The 21,092-nt window shown below is 36.3% G+C and overlaps 2 protein-coding genes across 2 annotated transcripts; both read right to left on the bottom strand.

Moving 5' to 3' along the window:
* Positions 1-236: 236 nt before the first annotated feature.
* LOC136822360 (gamma-glutamylcyclotransferase-like) lies at positions 237-747 on the bottom strand. Its single transcript, XM_067078596.1, has one exon. It carries the CDS (start codon positions 721-723, stop codon positions 238-240), a length of 486 nt encoding a protein of 161 aa, XP_066934697.1. The 5' UTR covers positions 724-747; the 3' UTR covers position 237.
* A 1,206-nt stretch (positions 748-1,953) lies between these two features.
* Positions 1,954-10,369, bottom strand: LOC136822361 (serine-rich adhesin for platelets-like). Its single transcript, XM_067078598.1, has 7 exons — positions 10,110-10,369; positions 7,623-9,234; positions 7,156-7,311; positions 6,700-6,930; positions 3,539-6,330; positions 2,589-2,682; positions 1,954-2,027 (listed from the first exon to the last, which is right to left on the bottom strand). The coding sequence occupies exons 1-7, from the start codon at positions 10,272-10,274 to the stop codon at positions 1,975-1,977; spliced, it is 5,103 nt and encodes a 1,700-aa protein (XP_066934699.1). The 5' UTR covers positions 10,275-10,369; the 3' UTR covers positions 1,954-1,974.
* Between the last annotated feature and the right edge of the window lie 10,723 nt (positions 10,370-21,092).

Here is a 21,092-nt window from a genome sequence, read left to right on the forward strand (position 1 = left end):
GAATTACCCTCTCAAGAATTTTCAAAGTTGAATTTTTTTATATTTGAACACTCCACTCGTAAATATCTTTTCAACGAGCACAAAACCACTATGTAATTGGAAGTCTTTCAATCGTTTCAGGCTTTTTCGTTCCCGTTGAAGATTATTGTCAGAGAGACTGAACGTATTTAAAATAAAGCATTTTAAGGGATGAAATATAACCACCATATGCAACATAATTATATCATTAATCGGTAATCAATGGTTACAAGGCGTGTCAATGCACCAATCGTTAAATTCGTTTTCCAACCATAACACATATTCGTTCGGTAAAATATCACGTCCTTCTAAAATATGGCGGAGATAATGTGTACTGACCTTGCGGAGAGAATCGTCTGTAACCAAGGCAACATAAGTCGTAGCCTCAACTTTTGTCCCATTCGATAATTCTACTTGGATTTTCCGTCTCTCGTAAAGCCCATTATCAACTTCTTCAAACGTATCCAATGTAGATAGACCTTTCTCGTTACATCGATATAAAACCCCATACACATGCGCACCATCCATTTGACAAATATTTGCAGCAGTAAACCCTTCACCTAGAGACATATTTAACTTGAACTTGTATCCGTCTAGTTTAGCAACTTGTCGATCAGTAAAATCAACTTTCCTATCTGTCATTCGTTGCTGGTTCATGTTAGAACCGTACGAAAAATACCATAAATCAAGACCATCATCCGCCATTTTTTTGGTTATTAATTTTTGTTTACTGAAAAGGAAAATAATTGGTAATGAATTAGATAAAAAGCAGATTATAATTATATAAAGTAAAAAATAATAGTTTAGCCTGGATTTAAAATGTATCAATTCCAAAATGTAAAGGCGATTACTCAGAAAAAATAAATTGGGAACTCTATGCCCCTTCACTGAAGAGAAAGATATCTAAATACTTAAGGAAAAAGAATACCGTATCACTTGGAATAAACGCCCCTCCTAAGTATGATAAAAAGTAGGTAAAATAGTGTTTTGACAAATTCTTTTCATCTCAAAGAATGTGAAGTAAATTATAAATACTTTACAACGCAAAAAATTGTCTCTAAAAAGCATTGACGCATTGATCAGATTACTAAGACTAGCACATTTGTCTGAAATCCGCCAAATTAAAATTTTTCGGCCATCGATCAAATTAAATTCCCGCCAAAATTAGCTTTTTCCCTGATCCGCCAAATTAAATTCCCTACGAAAAAAATTTTTAAGCCATCCGCCAAATTAAATTCCCGCTAAAATTTCTTCCCTTAAGGTAGTCAAAGGCTCGGGCCCATCACCTCACAAATCTAATACTCCCTCCACCGGGAATTAGCATAACCGTCAAGGCGCCAAAAAAATTCGTGTGCGTACAATATCGAAAATCTTAGGCTTCTCGTTGATTAATCCCAAAAAGTGGCTGGCAGTTACGTAAAGAAAAACTATCCTATGACCATCATCATAGTCCGTATAGATACCCTGGTCTAGAAGCCTATTGTTGTAACTTTTTGTTAACTTTTTCCTTTGTTAATATCAAACGATGAAAATCGATTTGCTCAGTTTTTGATCACGTTACCAAATGCTCCTCTTGGGATTGGTTCAAAAGTTAATCACATGATCAAAAAGTGAGCAAAACAAGATAATTTCTCAACGCAAGTTCGAGTTCGCAACAATAGAAAGAAACAAAAGGCTTCCAGACCGGAGTTTCTTATACGGACTATGCCATCATATATTCATAAAAATATCATTCAATAAAGATCTATAAAAATGTTTTCACTAACAAAAAAAGGTTAAACAACAAAAAAACCTTGACAGAATAATTGATCAAAACTTTCATAAATAAATCAACTATAAATTTGCAGAAAAAAAAGATTTTTAAACGCGTTCTCAACATAACGGAATAAAGGAAATGCATTTTACAATAAATTCTTAGGAGGTACTATGTTGTATTTCAATCCAATACAATCTCGGTTACCTGTGTTTTGGACACGTGATCGTAAAATTCTCCATTTGAAAAGAACAACCTATAGGAACAAAAATAAAATTTGTAGAGTGATTAATCAAATTCTCAGGTTTGTTTACGGTAGTAAGAAAGTTTGCGACCGCAGTCGAGGGCGACCTGAAGGCTCCAGAGGGGGCGCCACTCCTTTCCCTGGATTTCTCCACTTACCCTTGATCCTTCTCTTAATTGCTGAGTATCAAGCAGAGAGGCATCAAGTACTATTTCGGGAATCTTTGTTATGACCCGGCTGGGGATCGAACCCACAACCTTGCACACCGTAGCTGGATGCTTTACCTTCATGCCACAGTCGCTTTTTTACAGTAAGTGTACACTATTTCTTAAAACCACTCTCATTCTAAAGGGAATTCATCTGACTATACTGTCGCTGTTTCTGGATCCTGGGGAAAGAAGACTTAATTTGGAACAACCCTTTCAGGTTGGTAAAATTTCTAAAGAACTTTACAAATTTAAAATGTTTTCATTGCAAATCATCGTAGACACATTTCATACTTTTTATTTTATGCTGCAGTCAATTAATTCTCAAATTTGACCTTCGTAACAGAAAAAGACCCAAAAAGATTACCTCGTTGCTTAGCACAGACAAAATGGTAGCCATCACGACATTGTTTGTAACCACATTGTAAAGTTGCTCCAACTTTCGAACATAAACAACATTTCTGAAAAAGATAGATTGAAACAAAACTTTTTTATGAAACGAACTCAAATTGAGCCCACAGTGGGCAGAGGGGTATCAAGCCCCCCCCCCTTAAAAATGGCATTCCCCTCTTTTAGCTCAACCCCCCTCTTAAAAATGAAAATTCCTCAACCCTCCTCTTTTTATTCAACCCCTCCTCTTTTTCCCAGGTTTAAGTTCAACCCCCCTCTTTTTTGTGAAATAAGTGGAAAAACAAAAGCAGCTGTCTTGCAAAGGTTGAAAAAGCAACATACTCCATCAAGAGTTGTAGAAACAGAGTTTTTGCTTCATTCAAATGAATGGAAATATAATAATTGTTGAGAAATTTAAAAATGAATGGAAAACACTCTTTTGCAAATTGCCAATTCTTCCAAGCCCCCCCTTAAAAATTAACCCCCCTCTTTTTGTCCAAGCCACCCCTTTTATTTGAAATTTTCACAAGCCCCCCTTCTTTTAAATTCAGTAAAATTCTCAACCCCCCCCCTTTTTAAAGGGGGGGGGGTGCCCACTATGGAACCTGTGTCCCTTCAATGTAGATTAGTTCCCAGACACTTCTTAATCCATTAACTAAGCGCCTCTGACATTATTTTCGGATGTACCGGTAGTTAGTCACCAAACTGACTTCATTAGTTATAACGTATTGAAAACGAAAAATTTTATAAAAACTGTCGTGTTCCCTTCGCTCACGCAGTTTTTGTACAGTGACTATAAAAAATCTTAGTGTGTACAAAAATACCGAATTCGGAAAACTTGCCTACCCGTTAGCCCCGATTCTGGCCAACCTACCACGCTATAAAGAACAACCCCGTTCCATAAAGAAACAATAAAAGTAGACTTACAGTCAATGCAGCTTCATCCAGAGATTCACCAAGCCCAAGCAACGTCTGATCAGACAGACAGATATTAGACGTCCACACAGCACAATCTCTATGCAACCAAACGTTCATTTGTGTACCATTCTCTTTGTTCCCAGAATCCTTCACTTTAATCTTATAAGGTCCAAATAAGACATCTAGGGTACCTAAATTTCCCGGTCGACCGCACAAAGTACAGACCCAATTTTTACGATTTAAATGTTTGTAAGTGTTAACTTCAATTTGATCGTTCAGAATAAATGATGTTTCGGTGAACGAACTTTTCAGTGTGACTTTGGACAGGTCAATAACTGTGTCCTCGGTTTTGGGTTTGGATTTGGTTTTTAAGTGTTCGGGCAATACTTCCGGTTCGAATGCCACCGTTTTCTGTTTTCGTTTTTTAGATTTGTTTTTCGTTCCGCTTTTAGCATTGGATTTAGTGTTCGCTTTTTTCTTGTTACTGTTTTGTAAAGGTTTTTTATTTGATTTGACTGCAGGACTGACTTTCGATTTCGATTTCGACTCGGGATTTTTATTGTCAACCTTGTCGGTATTGTCAAGGATAGATTCTTTAGAATTTGAGTCGGGTTTATCTTCAGGAATGATATCGTTTTCACATTCCGATTCGGATTTAACGGGCTCAATTTCGGTTTCAATTTGGTTGTCTTTTGAATCAACCGATTCCGTTTTTTCTTCTTTCGGAACAACCTCATCATTTTTTGGTTTTCCCGATTTTCTATCGGAATCATTTTCGGATTCAGTTATATTTTCGGGTTCTGATTTTGCTTCTTTAGGAAAAAAGAATTTCTTTGCTTTCTTGGCTGGTTTAGTTTCCGGTAAAGTGTTTTTCGGTTCGGGTGTTCCTTTTTTAGTTTTCTCAGGTGTCGACTTTTTCGCTTCAGGCGCTAAGATAAAATCGTCATACTTTTTCGGACGTTCTCGTTTGCGATTCTCGTCCAAAATTAATGTATTCAATTTTTTACGAGCACCACCGACTTTGTGTGACTTTTTGACCGACGAGCTTGTCGCTGTTGAATGCTCATTTTTCGTTTTCTTTTCGTTAGGAGATTTAATGGTTTCGGAATCAGTCGTATTTGTTGAAGAGTCGTCGTTTTTTCGCTTCAAGTCCATTCGTTTCTCGGTTGTCTCCGAAGCCGATTTGTTTATAACTTGCTTATTGGATTCTGCTGTATTCGATATGGCTTTTTTAGAGTCGGAAGAGTTCGTTATTGATTTCTTACTCTCGTTAGAATTCGTCGGTAATTTCTTACTACTTTTCGGGACAGAACTATCATCCTTATTTGAAGACGACGACTTTTTGGGATCACTCATTCGTTTTAGCTGCTTCTCGATTTCCATTTTAGCCATTTCTCGCATATTCACCTCAGGTTGGCCGACACGACTCGATTCAATCGCATTGCGTATACTCTCAACTTCGGCTTTCTGTCCAGTGGCGGCGCCTGCGTTGGCAGTCTTTGTGCCACTTGTACCCGTTGACTTAGCTTTCTGTAATACAGCATTAGCTTTCTCCATGACACCCGATTTCTTGAGAGGGATTTTAGGTAGTTTTTTAATGTCAATGATATATCTAGACGGAGAAATGGAGCGAGTTTTCTTAGACTCTGGCGACGTAAACCCTTTCTCTTCACATTCTAAGCTATCTTCGTCATCAACCTCTTTTGAATTCGACCGCGATGCTTTTCGAATATTCTCGGCAACTGTTGATGCTTTGGTGGGTTGTGAGCGCGGAGATGAGATGGATGTCTGTGAAATTTTCTTCTTCGTCGTTTGACTACCCGCAGAGCTTGTTTTCGCGTTCAATACGCGTGATAAATCGGTCGTTGGGCGGTTAATAGAAACATTCTCAAGCTGATTTGAGTTTTTGTTTTTAATGTTACTATTACTGTTGGAGAGTGCTTCAACTCCATCACCTTGCGAACAGCCTGATGATGATGATTGTCGTTCCAGTTTTCTTTTCTGTCGAAATGCAATTTCCTCCTCACGGTCTTTCATTTGTGATTCTGATATTCCGGCGGCGATTGATGTTGTCGACGACTTCTGAAGGACCACTGATTGTGGTGTTTTGCTACTCAGGTTTTTTGTTTGTGTTTGAATGGAACTCCATTGCTGTGGTGTTTTGCCTGGAGGTGTCACTCTTACGTCTTTACCTTGCACATTTTTAGTTACTGAAACAGGGGAATTCATCGGTTTTTGTAGAAGCGTTGATTGTGAAGTTTTCGGTGTTCCGTTCGTTTTCGTAAGCGGTATTGTCGTTTTGGTGGATATGACTTTATTCACGTTCTTGGGCGTTTGGGCGTTATTTGTGGCGGACGAGGGTGCAGATTTCGTTGTAGCTGCTAATTTCTTCGCCTCTAATGTTGCTCTGAGGAGGGCAGGCGATACTGTTGGAATGCTAACGCGTCTGGGCGTTGTTAGGGCTCCCGCTTGTGACTGGGCGGTATCAGCAGCGTTTGGATTGGCTTGATTGGTTTTATTGATTGGTTTGGTTGTGTTGAGTTTAACAGAATCTTTGCCTGGCGTTGAAACGCCTTGAGTGCAGCGAGCTGACGAAATAGAGGGCGAAGTTGATATTTTGATAGAGCTGAACTTCCCAAGATCTTTAAGCTTAGATAAAACATCTTTGGGTAGGTTTGATAGCTTGACGGATATAGCTGTTGTCACTGGCTTCGTTTTTGAGACTTGAGATCCAGGCTGCGATTGACCAGTACTGGTATTTTTGATAGCGGTGCGTCCTTTACTCTGCAAATCAGTGATTTCTAAAAAAACGAGGAAAATCAAAACATTTTTAATTGTCGATTTTCTTTTGAGAATACTTAGCTCACGATCGTTCTAAGAAAACGTCAAAGTGCTCGTGGACAATAATCCCATGTTGCAGAGTCATGTTGCACCACATGTCATTGCGATTATTAGATTCGATTTAGAAGTGGTGCTAAAAAAGTTTGGAAGACTGTTAACAATTCGGTCCTTATTAAATCTGCTTATACTAAATAACCTTTTTACAATTTGTCTTTAAGCTCTAAAAATATAGTATATATCAAATTGAATATTTCGCCGGTCCCTTTCATTTTTCAAGTTCGTCCGGGAGAGAAATACGAGAAGAAAAAAAAGAGCACTTTTCTCCTTACTTGTGCTATTGATCAGTTCAGCCAGCGAAGTCTCAATTTTTCCACCATCTTTGGACGTGATCGTATTATTAGATAACAATGCAGTGGCTTCTGACGATTTCACTTTCTTCAGTTGAAACTTGAAGACGCCTGGTTGAACTTGTTCGACGCTGGTCGGTTTGACTGGAATGGCGTCTGCCGATTTTTTACCGCTGACGCTGATTTTCTTGACGGTCACATTCGGATTACGAGCTGTAAGGAAAGATTGCACAGAATAGAATATATCAGCCAGTACCATTAATTTTATTTGTTAACTAGGCAATAAAAAAGTGGTTTTTTCTACAGACTGAAACAAAGAAAGCGCGAGATTCAACCCGTGAATTCAAAAGCGGGGTAAACTTGAGGCTTAACTTTTTCTTGCTTGAGAAAGGTTGAAGATTCCTCGCTAGCCTAAACTTTGAAACTGGATGTTCGTACCTGTTGAAGATGCAGTCGATTTCGAATTCTTCGACTGGTTAAAAATGGGAGAATCGGGCGACAGGTTTTTGACGATTTGTATCTTTGGCTTTTTCATTGGACTACCAGCTGAAGTTTGTTGTTTGTTCATTTTCATGATTTTCTGGGGTGTGAAACCTGAAATATCAAATGAAGGATTTGAATGAATAATAAATGGTCGTAAACATGTCTATTCATGACTATTTGATAGCTGGGATAATTCATGATAATACAATACACGCCAACTTGGAGAGATTCTCCAAAGGAAAAACTCTCTACTGTAAAAAATCAAAAAAGAAACAGACAAGCCTCTAGTAAAACAAGTTCAAAGCCTTTCTTTTAAATACATACAGGCCCCTCCTATAAGGAAAATTCTAAATCTGAGAACGTCAAAATATTTAGGAAATAAAAAAAACTCAAGAACAAACTAGATCGATCTCATTTCTTACCTGTTGCTGGAAATTTGATTTTGGATGATTTCTTCATCATTTGATTGGAGAGTACAGTTTGACCAAGTGGCTGCTGTAGGCTAGCTACAGGTTGGGTGGACATACCGGATACAATGACTTGTGATAGAGCTATTAGGTTGTTAGCATCCACTAGCTGGTTACCGTCTAGTAGTAAGGAGGAGACTGTAGCAGGTTGTTGAGGTACAGTCTGGTGTATCTGCAGATTCTGAGCCATCAAGGAAGCAGGGTCAATAGTGATGTTTTGTCTCTTGAGAAGGGCGGGGTTGATGGTGATGGTGCTTGGTAGGAGGGTGGTGGACACTGGCATCTGCTGTGCCGAAGCGAGGTTTGCTAGGGATACAGCCGATGGTTGGAGAGCCATCTGCTCTTGAAGTATGTTGATGGTGTTTGGTTGAAAGGTAGGTTGCGTCATTATTAAGGATTCGATAGCTCCAGGCTGCAGGTTGGTGGTTACAGTACCATCTGTGAGGTTTATGGTTTGGATGGTAGGAGTAGGTTGCACTTGAGACATGACTGTAGGTGTCAAGATCAAGGAGGACGATTCCCCTGGCCGGATACCTTGGAAGTTGGTGGTGGCAGCCGCCGATTGCAAGATAGGATGCAGATTGGCTGTCGCTTGTATCTGTTGACCTGGCTGTAGATTCTGAAGCATAAGAGCTTGTTGTTGAGCTTGATCGACCATTAGGATCGGGCTTTGCTGTTGGAGAACTAGAGGATTAGTATGAACTGGTGACTGTTGGAGTAGAACATTACTGGTGACATCGGCGAGCTGTGTTTTCTGTGGGGTCGCTATAAGCGTTGCAGGGCAGGTCGATATTAAACCGTTGGCGTTACTTACAACAAGGTTAATGTTATTGAGATTAGTTGCTGACGGATCAAGCACGTTAGCCAATGGGATTTGCTGGACGTTGGCAGTAGTTGATAGTGGAATATCGGTTACCATCGGTTGCTGATTGATGATGATGTTTTCCCCATTAATGTTAGTTATTAGGGGGACTTGACTTGACGGGTTGATAGTGATGTTTTCGACTGGAAGTTGTGTTGAGCTTGGTGCTTGAAGGGGATGGAGGACCATATTCTCAACAGCTGAAGCTGGATTCACGATAGGTGTTCGTGGAGTGCTAATGGCGATATTTGATACTGGTAAATCAGCTGATGATGAGGGTTTTTGGAGCAGTCTTTGCTGATGTTCAGCTAACAGGTCTTCTGCGATGCTGGTGATATCTGTGGTGACTGGCTGCTCATTGTTGATTAAAACAGGTTCATTTGTGGATGTTGGTAAAGTATGGTCTTGCTGGAGGTTTATGAGAGTATCTGCTGTTGTGAGAGTTTGAGCCTGATGCTGAGTTGCCAGTAGATTTGTAGATTGGTCGTGTTCTGTTACCAAGACATTAGTATGTTCGTGGCCTTGTTGTAAATTGACAAGAGCATTTGCTGTTAGTAGAGCTTCCTGTTGGTTGATTAGGATGTTTTGCAGTTCCGTTGATGATATAGCTTGTTCTTGGTTGACCAGTGGTTGCTGGTTGAGCAAAGCATTTGCCAGGTCTTGCTGGTCAGCAGTTGGTTGGCGAAACACCGTTTGCGGTACGACCTTCAACAAAAATAAAATGATAGATAGATATAAGTATGAACTTTCTTCTCGACCAAACTGGTCATTAGGCTGGACTTAAATTGTTGGTTTGCCGTCACCCGACCGACCCTATCTTGAAACCTGCCGACCCAAAAAATTGTATTGTCATTTTAAAGAAGTTTTTTTTCCTTCAAAAACTTCAAACAATAAAAAATCAAAATTCGTATCTTGTTTGTCTAAAGCATAAGAAACGTAAATTCCCTGCTAGCACTTCTGTTTTTTATTCAAACAGATTCAAAATTACCTAAATGTAAACAAACTGTTAACCCTTCCATGGACGAAAATTTCATAAATCGCCAAAATAAAAAAAAATTCCGACCGACCGACCCACCTCCAAAATCTAGGGTAGGGTGACGGCAAACCAACAATTTTTTAAGCCTGGTCATTATTTACATATCATTTTAAGAACTACTGTAGAAGGAAACTCAGTTACTTAGAATCCTTTTAAAATTGACAAATAACACAGCAACGTGAAATTGCAACTAGTTTAAAAATGCTTGAACACGAGAGCAATTTTTGTGACATCATTATCGAAGCACAATGATATAGTATCAATCTGTAGGAGGAAAATTTTATATTTTGTCGGTTTAATGTCCTTCAAAATTAAAACGCCTTTAATAATCCTCTTTCTTGGCATCCCCTAACCCTAAAATGTTTAGATTGCCTTCGACTAAAATAAACCACTAAAATTGCTTTTAAAATTATGAAAACATTGGACTCATTTCTCTCCTTCAGGATAATAAATTTCAGGAGAATACACGAAATCTGACAGCAAAAAGATGACCTTTTTCAATTTTTTGAGCTATGAGGTCTAACTGATTGCATATGATTCTTACCGTGGTAGGTTCGATGTTCTTGGACAAAGCTTCAAAAAGAACTGGATCGAGTTGGATATTTTGTAATTGCTCTGGTGAGAGATTAGCAAGGATACCAGCAAGATCTGTCAAATTGCCAACAGCTATTGTATTGCCAGCATTGGATGATGTCACTGGCAAAGACATCTTTGTTGTGTGTGTGTTTGTTTGTTGCGTGTTATGTTGTTTTATCAGCTTTCTTCATTATTTTGTATTGTATATTTGATTTTGATTTTGTTGCTGGAATGAAAAATAGTATATGAAGGGGTATTGCATTTTCTACTATCTGACGAACGCTTTCTTCGTTGTGATCTTTAAATGATTGTAACGAAACTTTATTACAACTGAAGTTAAAAATTTTTTTTTAAGTTTTCTCAATTATACTGTAATATCAAAGTAACTATAAACGCAAGGTCACAGAAAAATATGGTAAAGGCAAGCACCATTGGAGATTTTCCTATTTCGGCTGTATTCGTGTTCCAAAGTTATTTGGAATTATATTCTTGATATTCCAGTTGCCCAAAAGGATTCCAGATAAGATTCCAGATAGCACTTGTTTATACTAAACAGACAATTATAAATAAGGTTCTAAAGATTAAATTAAAGCCAAAGGGGGTTGTGACTTAAATGACGCTGATATTCCCACTCAAACAAATTTGGTAACACCTCTAAATTGTGATACTAATTTCAAGTTCATATTTCGATTTCCAACTTTCATAGTGAAATTTTAAACATAAAACATTTTATTTCAAAGAGGGGATTTTGAAACTTTTGCTTTGAGACTGAGGGAGAAAAGGTTATCTGACAATATATGATATGTTATGAAATTGCTAGATATTATACATACAGGTTTTCTTTATAAGAACATCCAAAAAATTTGAAGCCTTCAGATGTTCTTAACTTTTGAGTTTTAAGCCTGAAATGTTCCTAACATGTTCTTATTTTGACCATTTTGTGAATATCTTTTACCATTTTCCTATAAAAAGATAAGGTGTTTTTGAGTCCACAAAGCCTTATAATGTTCTTAACTTTTTCTTAACATTTTGGCCAGCGAAGCCTCGAGTTCTTATATAGTTTTTTTCTTATAAATAAACATACGTAGTAAGTTTTGAAAAACAGACTCACAAGAACAGTAGAAATACAAGAATCATGATTTTTCAGAAATCAAGATTTGGGGGATGATCAGTTATTTGGAGATTTTTAAACCAAAGCTTTAAACATTTCCACTTTGGAAAAGGAGCAGGCAAAAAAATAGAGGTTCCTTTACTGCTTAAAAGTGATAGAAGTTGCTTACATTAAGCCATTCAATAGAACAGTTTGTTAGTTTAGTAGTTAGTATTAGCTTTAAATAGAGAATGCTGTGAAGCTGTTGTGCATTTTATACTAAAAATCAGGCTCTGTTTTGTCTTAAAAATACAAGTAGGTTCTGAGGGAAACTCTTCAAAAAAGTCTTATTGGAAAGTTTTTTTCTAAAAACAGTGACATAATTCATAAAATGTCACTAATAAATAGAATCCAAATAAAATTTCTCAAAGAAAAACACCATCATTCATGGAAATACCCTACTGTGATCCAAAGAATTTTTAAATGATGATTTTCTTGAAATCTCTTCATAATAAATTTGGAAATTAATTCATTATTAAAATACACTTTTATTATTCAAGAAAAATAGCTGCATGATGAACCAGCATAAAGATAAACATGTATTTTGCATAGCTCCCTAAGCATTACTTATCAGAATTAGAAATTTTGTAGTATCTTGTTATTGTTGGATCAAGAAGATACAGAATAGTTACAGTTATTCTTATGATTTGCCTAAAGTTGTTGTTGTTTGATTAAAAAACATAAATGCAAGATAAAAATTAAGTAAAAACTAATTTAGAATTAGACGACAAGGGCAATGAGAGGTGTAAGCAAGTTAAATTGGTAAGTTTTTATTTTTCATGACTAAAGTGAATCAAACTTCCTAAAGTGTTGCAGCTTTTCCAGCTTCTATCTACCTGAAGGTAGATTCTTCTTCTTTCCCTGGATTTCTCCACCTACCATTGACCATCTTGTTAGTTGCTGACCATTTTATCAGAGAAGCATCAATTATATTTTTTACATTTTTTATTTTTGGTATGGCTCGGCTGTGGGTTCAACACACAATCTATCCTATAATTGATCTACAGTACAAAAGGGAGGTTTTTAGAATAGAACGCAACTTACAAAATACTATTCATTGAAATTAAAGTGATTTTGAAGCCAATCTTTGACAACATTATAAGAAGAACTTTCTTTTTGAATGAATCCAATAAGTTTTTGTTTTCAAAACAACCAGCTTATTCCAAAGAAAATATAATTCAAAAATAGAGAAGTAATGAATTATTTTGATTCTTGAGACTAAACTGTCTCTAATAGAAAATTATAGGTATTATTCACAAAGTCAAAACAAAGTAAATCACTAAAATGAAAAACAATAAAACAGAAAAAAAAGCAAAGATTCAAAATGTTTCCAAAAAATTCACTGAACTATCCTACTAAGTGGTTAACTTTAAGTGTCATGGAATCATCCCCCAGGAAGATGGGGGGGGGGATCAACTTTTGCCCTGGAGGGGGAAGTAAATATTTTCACCTTGATGCAAATGGGGGATTTCAGGAAATTTTATGGGAAGTGGGGGTAGGAAGTGCAAAGATTAGGTATAATATTTCAAATAGATGATTAAATGTGTCTATATTTCCAGAATTTGTTCATTCATTGCAGGACATTTTTATTTTTGTTTATTAGGCAAAATATAGCAAATCGGTTGGTCACAAAAATATTCTTCCAAGAGGGGGAACCCCTGAAAAAGGGTAGGTGGGAGATAAGACCAAATGGTGGGGTTTTAGGTCTCAGATAGGGGGGACCTGAAAACCTGGAGGACACCATGAGTGTTTAGACTAATGTCTATAGATCTGTTTCAGCAGCTACTGTAACTTTGGTAAAATTCAATTATAAAATTATATATTTAAACTTAATTTGATTAATTTTACAGGTTCATTTCTGTAAGAAGAAAATATCAGTTGAGTTGAGCAATCCGCCGTCACGTCTGGGTGTCTTTTTCTAACACAATTTTTAGACTAAATCTCTCAAAAATTTTTAGAATCAAAATCAATTGCAAATTCACCATATAATATCAACAATTGAAGAAGATCACAATGGCAGGGTGGCAATCGAAAGCGAATATCCAAGAAGAAGGTAATATAATGATCTAGTGACTCCCTTCTTCACTTGGTTGGAGGGTACAATCACTATTATTGAACTATCGGAATCATTAGAGTGTAGTAGAGAAGAGGTCGCAGGTTATTGTTTCAGAATCAATTCTTAATCGCACAAGACTTCTCATTGCCAATGGATTGGTTTCTGACGTTTTTTGAAGAATATAGATATGTCTCAAGATTTTAAGGGGGTCTTGAGCCTCCTCCCCCCCCCTCAAGAAGCTTCCTCTAGAAAAAAAAAGATGCTGGAAGGGTTGATTAGTTATTGGCTCATTGAATTTTTCTGATTTTTACCACAAAGATGTGTAATCATCAGTCTGATTTTCAAAGAAAAATAATTACTTGTTGATAGATTTGGCTGGATCTGGAAATATCCCAGAAAAAGCAGTTTTTCGGGAGCTTCTTAAGATTTTATCATTAGTTTTTCCTGATTTTTTGTACATAAATGCGTAGTGGTACTGCCATCAATGTGTCTAAAACCTTTTTCTGAGGTCTGCTGAACCAGAAATCACTGTTTATTTGAATTTAAAGAATGACATTTTTACATTTAATTTGATTATTTCCTCAGAGAAAAGGGCATTTCACGGTGATGCTCAAGACTAACATTGTTTGATTTCCAAACAAAGAAATAGTTTTTTCTACCAGAAACTTCTTTAAAAAATAGCTGGATCAGCGGAAACTGGCCTCGTAAAACAGGTTTCCTTTTCATTTTCTCTGAGTTACACTCAACATATTTTCATTCATATTAGTACTACATCAATGTGTCCAAAACATTTTTCTGAGGAAAATTTTTATTCGGTCTGGAGATATCCTGGAAATTGTTATTTTAAATATTTCAGTGACTTTTTTTCATTCGATTTGATAATTTTCTTTATAGAAAAAAAGGTATTTCATATTGATGTCCAAAACTTAGCATCGTTGATTCCGAAAGAAATCAGGCTGGTTTTGAAAAAATGTTACTGAGCATATTGTGCAGCTTACGAGCATATTTCTCATTTTTAGGGAAAGTGAGCATTTCGCGCAATTGCCTTGGTATTTATTTCTGATTTTATGCAGACTGATGTAAAATGGTAATGTTTGCATAGTTCGTTCCCCCTTTTCTTATTTGTTAGCTATTTTTGTCCAAAATCCTTGGGGGATAGGCATTTTTAAAGGTTAGTGGGATGCCAAGAAGGGGGATCAGACCCCTTTCCCACTATGGTTTAGAGGGAGGCCGATATTTGAATAAATAAATTTTTGGCCAAATTTGTGCCAAAAAGTGCCAAAAAATTGTTTTTTTGAAATTGAGTGAAATTGCTTCACAGTGATGTGAAATTGTAATTCTTAAAATGTAAGACTTCAAGATTAAAAAAAAAAAAGTTTTTGGATTTGTGGAAGTTGCTTCATTAGATTTTATCTTTTAAAGAGCTAGAGTTTATATCTGTTTATGTTTTTGTTTGTGCCCAAAACTTAGCATGGCTCCTTACCTCTTAAACATCGTAAAGCCACTATCTATCGATAGATTTGTGATAAAAAATATGGTATCACTGGAAAGATTTTTAAATGCGCTTTTTATTTCCCACAAATTTGTTTTTCAAAATGGTAATTATAGTGGTATCCTATAACAAGTTCCTTTTTTTTTTCTTCTTCATTTTTCTTTATTTTCTTGGACGAATTTTGAAAAACAAATGGATTGAAAATATAAGCGCATTTGAATATATTTCCAACGATTGACCACACTTCTGTTATTTTCAAATGATGAAGCCTGTCATTGTGGCTCATTGTTCTTTTTTTGTGGGGCAATGTGCTATTTTCTGGGCCATTGTGCTTATTTCTGGGTCATGTGCTATTTTCTGGGTCATTGTGCTATTTTCTGGGTCATTGTGCTATTTCATGGCTTGGCGGCAGGTTTTAGGCGCCCCCTAAAAATTCAGGTGACCCCTAAGATTTAGGTAACCCCTGGTTGCCAAATATTTTAGGTGACCCCTAAGCCAATGACACGTCAAATTTTTTCGAAAATCCTTTTCATTCAGACAATCAAACAAATAAAATAGTTAGTTTAGCTTATTGCTAAATAGAATGAATGCCCTACTAAGAAATAGGAAATAAGCTAAGTATTGAAGGTTCATGCCAGATTATCAAGGTTTTGTAAGTCAGGGTGCAAATCCCTTGCCAGACAGATTTTTTATCTAAGTAATGCAACATAATTAAAGAATTTTTACAGATAATATATCAGATACCAAATTTTCAGTCTTTGAGCATTGCTTAGATTGGGCGGTTCAAGTTATAGTCCGTTAACCCCATGTGAACAATATGGATTTTTCGTAACAATTTACTTTTGAAAAACTTTTCCGTAACATTCCGTAACATTCAAGATTTTTTACGGGAAAATCTTGGATTTTCCGAAACTTGGCAAGAAAATAGAGCAAATTTTATATGGATTTTTCAATACATATGACTAAATAATGAGGAAAAATCCTGGATTTTCCGAAACCTTTTTCAAATTTCTCAGGATTTCCAAGTGAAAAAAAAATCCCAAAAACCCTGTCGTCCACAGCCTAATAAAATATAAGATGAGAAAGTGCCAACCTATGGTCTGGTAGGCTGCTTATGATGAAAAGCAAGTACAGAAAAAAATCACCAAACATAGAATCTAGCCCCCAGGCAGATCCATCTGAAAAAATTTAGGTGACCCCTAACATGGTTAGTCCCCCCTAGCCACAGGCCAAAATTAGGTACCAATCGCTGGGGGGGGGGGGGGTTCCAGCCATGTATTTTCTGGGTCATTGTGGCTCATTGCGGGTCATTGCAGATCATTGCAGATCATTGCCGGTTATTGTGTATATTTGTGATACACTTTCTTTTTTTTAGTCAAATCCCGAGGAAACAAATTTTCCAACTCAGAAATTCTGAAAATTTTGACAAAAAACTTTCATAAGAATTTTGATACAAAAACCCAATTAGTTTAATTCTGAACCCATTGAATTGAACCCATTCAAGAAAGTCAATGAAACATAATGTTAAAGTTTATAATGAGAAAATGTGTGGAATATATCAATTTTTATGGTTTGTTGATTATGTAAATAAATAAAAAACACCTAGCCTACCCTTTGTGTTTGAATCAACATTGTTTTTGTTGTTGTAAAACACTGACACACATTTTATACTCACCAAGTTACCAAGTTTTAATTATTCTGAAAAAATGCTTGATTCCTCATAATCATCAATGAGACCAGTTTGCAGAGTGTGGCACGTTTGTTTGATATCTCGAGTGCACAACTCGGAATAAGGCGAGTGCACAACTCTGAAATAAGGCGAGTGCACAACTCAGAATAAGACGAGTGCAGGTGCAAAATGAGGTTTTCAGGTGCAAGTGCAGACGGTTTTTTTACCTCAAGTGCAGAGTTCCTCTATTTTCTCCTCAAGTGCAGCTAATTTTAGCATTTTTTTTACAAATTTCCGAGGTAAAGGTGCACCTTGTCTGGACCAAAATTTATCAGGTGCGCTCTTCCAGTGCGGAACTTGGTATTTCCGAATTTTTCCTCGAGTGCAGTCTTGTCATATTCTGCAAACTGGCAATAAGATAGTAAATACAATATACAAACAATATACTAAATTTTAGGCGTCATTTCAATTTTTTTCTGATTAAGTAAGCAATCAATACCTGCTTGAAGGCTAGTAATGACCCCACACCACCCCTCCCTCTTCAAAAAAACTGCACCCAAAAAAACAAAAACAGGTCAAAACAAGCAACATGCTGAAGAGATAGATAGTCTAAAATGCTCACTTTCAGCATAACTTCTAGTCCAATTTTGCTAAAATATTGGCTGCAAGCTTGTATCATCATTACCACCATTACCCATCCTTACCCCAGTCTTCCCCAAAAATACATGTCACATGGAGTTGTTTCACAAGATTTGAGCAAAAAAAAGTAAAGTGAAAAAAGTTAGAGGGGGTCCTATTTTCGGCATTTTCAAAGAATGATGACGTCATTAGGTGGCCTCTTTGCCCCCCCCCCAAGATGCTCAAAGGGTTTACTAACTAACTAACAAACAAACAGGGGTTAATTCGTAGTATCTCCAGGTGGGTCTAACAAGTAGAGCTTTATCTAATCAAGGCAAAGGTCTCCGTAGTATAATAATAGTGGAAGAAAAAACCAGCCATCTGCAAAATCTGTCAAACAGACAGAGACAAATTCACACAGGGCCGTTTGTTTTGGTTTTCATAACAGCAATCAAAAAAGAGACATAGCAGCCAGTCTTGGGAATTTGCCAAACTCAGCTAAATTGTGTGCACCTACCTTTAACTTCTATCCTAAGCAAGAATTTGCTACAAAAATCACATCTTTAAAATGGTTATTTTGTCAAATAAATTTGTACTTATGACTTTGGTTGCAGTCAAAAAAATTTTCTCAGTCTGGTAGATAGGACTGTGAAAAATGAACACTGAAAGTCGAAACATGGATCTAAAACCTGAAATCTCTAAATATGTCGCCATCCCAGGTTCTTGCCATCAAAGAGATTTACTTTTGCGAAAAGGGCTAAAATTTGTGAAAATTGCTCGTTTGTACACCTGAAGTATACTGTCTCAATTCTATCAAAAGTTATTGACAAAGAAAGTCATCTATAACTTTTTATTGCAGTACTCCCGTCTATCCCAGTTTGACAACCTGTAGTCAAGTACATCAGAAACATACAGGAATGTTTTTAATTTTATATGGACTGGATAAGTTTCCACAAAGCACCAGCAAAAACAAAAGTTGGACTTTGCTGAAAATAGCTGAAATTGGACTTTTAATACATGGTAATTCTGTTTGGCTATATATATGAAAACGGCAGGTACAAAATGCATAAAATATAATGCATATTGCATAATGCATAACAGTTGAGAATTTTAAATTTCAGAGGCTATAATAGGGAAATTCTGAAAGATAATACTTTCAACAAAACAAATATACCATTTTATACCAGAAAACAGAGGGTAGAAACTGATAAATTTGGAATATGGATGATGAAGAAAATCTATGATCAACTGAAAATGCTTGTTGCCATTTTGATTTTCATAGTTGTATTTTTAACAGAACGTAGTACAGTGTAAAAAACACGAAAATATCTCCTCTGTATATTACATTTCTTGCCCGAATAGGTTTATGTTTTAATGTTTATGCAAAGCAACAAGATCGTTAATTCTGGGTTTTTCTCAGAGGTCTTTTCAAATAATTGCTAATAAAAGTTCCACGGGTTTTCCCTTTCACAAAACATTGACCAATAACAAAAGAAAAGAAAGAAAAGTGCACATCAAATCTTTTAAGATTTTAACATTCGAATGTTCATGTGTTTACTTTTTTTAGAGAGAGGGGAAACCTTTCTGATGCATTTTCTTCTTATTATTTTTTCTAACTCTACTGTAAGGGAAATTCGGATTGTAAAAATCTTGTAGAAATCTTTCTTGTTTCTGAAAAAATCCCATTGATTGGAATGTTTAAATTTTAATAGGAAATATATACGGTTTGTCTCTACAAAGGAGAGTGTTGGAAAATCTAAAATAGTTCTGTAAGTAAATTACACAATCAGTATAGACCTAACTCTTCATACAAAAGTTACGGGAAACGTATGTTTGGACTTTGTACCCTATGCTGCATGCAAGCACTTAAGAAAAAGTCCCGCAGAGGCGGGACAAAAATCAGTTTTTTGAAGTTTGCAAAAAAACGCCACATAGAAGATCTTTCAGTATCTGAATAGAGCAGTAAAAAATACAACTTTTCTATTTTTCCTTTTTTTGGCAAAAGTTCTAGGAATGAAAATAAAGGGATAATGATAATTGAATACTATCCATTGATGATCCGCGGCACTATCATGAAGCTAGAATCACTTTGCGTACTCTTCGCTTGAGGAAATGATTGACAGATTGAAGTTTTTCACCTGCACGGGAGCGTTCTTGGCTCAATCCTTGGACTGCGCTGAAAATGGTAGACAGAGCTGTGATAGATCATTTCGATGGAAGTTGTTGGAATGTTTACAAGGCTCTTGACAGAAAATTGTTTCTTTTATTGTCAATGATGACAGTGTCCTTATTAATTTTGTTAGATCTGACATATTGATGTTTGTAAGTGCACTTTATAGTTTTGATTCCCATTGAAGAATCATATTCTGGTTTTCATGTTAAAAAATGCTGTTTTAGAGCTTTAAAGCTAGCCTGACTGTCATCATTAACAATAAAACAAAGGATTTTCAATCAAGAGTCTTATAAACATTACAATAACTTCCATCAATATGATCTTTTGCAGCTGAGTCTACCATTTTTAACATGGGCTGAGGATTGGGCTGAGGATTGGGCCGAGAACGCTCCAAGAATGCCCGCGAGCTCCCGCACGGGTGAAAAATTTTAATCTGTCACTCATCTTCTCTAGCGAAGAGTACGCCAAGCGATTCTAGCTTTACGATAGTGCAGAAATACCAGACAACTGACATGGGAGAGGCTCTCCAACCTCTTCAATTCTAACCGTTTCCCCTAGTTTCCATGTCGTTTCCTCTCGTTTCCAAGTCGTTTCCAGGTTTTTTTCCCTCCCTCTTTTTGTCGTTTCCCCTCGTTTCTTGTGCGTTTTGCGATTTAGTAAGTAGGTACACTATTCTGCTTGTCAAGATACTTTTTATTAGAGATTGGTTGCTGTTAATTTCATTAAAAAGCGCAGGGTTATTTTTTCACGAATCCCTTTAGAAGTTTTGCGGGGTTGGTCTAAAAAGCAGGGTAACCAATTGGGGTAGCCAATTGGGCTAGGTTGTGGGGTACCTAAATATTTTACAGACCAGAATAGAAATACCGAAAATGAATGCATAGAACCACATTTTACTGACCAGGGAGCATGAATCTGATTGATACTTAGATTGATCATGTATGATTCCAAAGATAAACAAAGATATAAATTACCACGTGTTAATGCACGAGGAGTAAGAAATAGAGCTTCATTATAATAGAGCTATTTCAAAAGACCTTTTGTACGTACCTATATTATAAGCTGCCATATTTAAAAATTTTGAAAGGAATTTTAATTGTTTGAAACATCTAAACATGATTTAAATTAAACAATAGATTCAATAACAAAGGATTGTTAAGATATGACAAGATTAGAGATCATAAGGCCCAAAGGCGATTCCAAAGCTATTATCATCGAATTACAGCTTCACGGAAATAATAATTAAAAACATAAATAAAATCTAAATCTAAAATATTAAAAACTGTTTTGTATATATTTTTTATTTGGGTCTGTAAATTTTCAAACGAAGCCAAGTTAAGGAAGACAAAATGGCGCCAGGTCTCTTGAGAAGTAATAAATTTCAGTACCTTTGGAAAAAAAGCTATTGTGGCTGAAGTTCGAAAGGAATCTTAAATTTTAATACATGGAATCATTATATAACAAGATGTTGTAATAGTTATTACAACATGAAAAACAGGTTTCAGATTTCAAAAGTTTAGGCAAAAAGAGGTACCCCATAACCTAGCCCAATTGGCTACCCCATTGGCTACCCTGCTTTTTAGACCAACCCAGTTTTGCGGCGCATTTTTTTGCTTGAGAGTCAAGTAAACGATACAGCGCTTTCGCAGCATTAATCTTTGATACGCATTTTGGCGGGACGCTAGTGTGACTAACTGTCGGATGGGACAAGCAGGAGCTTTTACAAGCTCTTGTAAGATTATTGGTTGGTCGTTAATTTGTAAAAAAAAAGATTTTAATTTTTATTACTTTCTTTA

The sequence above is a fragment of the Clytia hemisphaerica genome, unplaced genomic scaffold (assembly GCF_902728285.1).
Source record: "Clytia hemisphaerica strain Z4C2 unplaced genomic scaffold, Clytia hemisphaerica genome assembly, whole genome shotgun sequence".
NCBI classification, from domain to species: Eukaryota; Metazoa; Cnidaria; class Hydrozoa; order Leptothecata; family Clytiidae; genus Clytia; species Clytia hemisphaerica.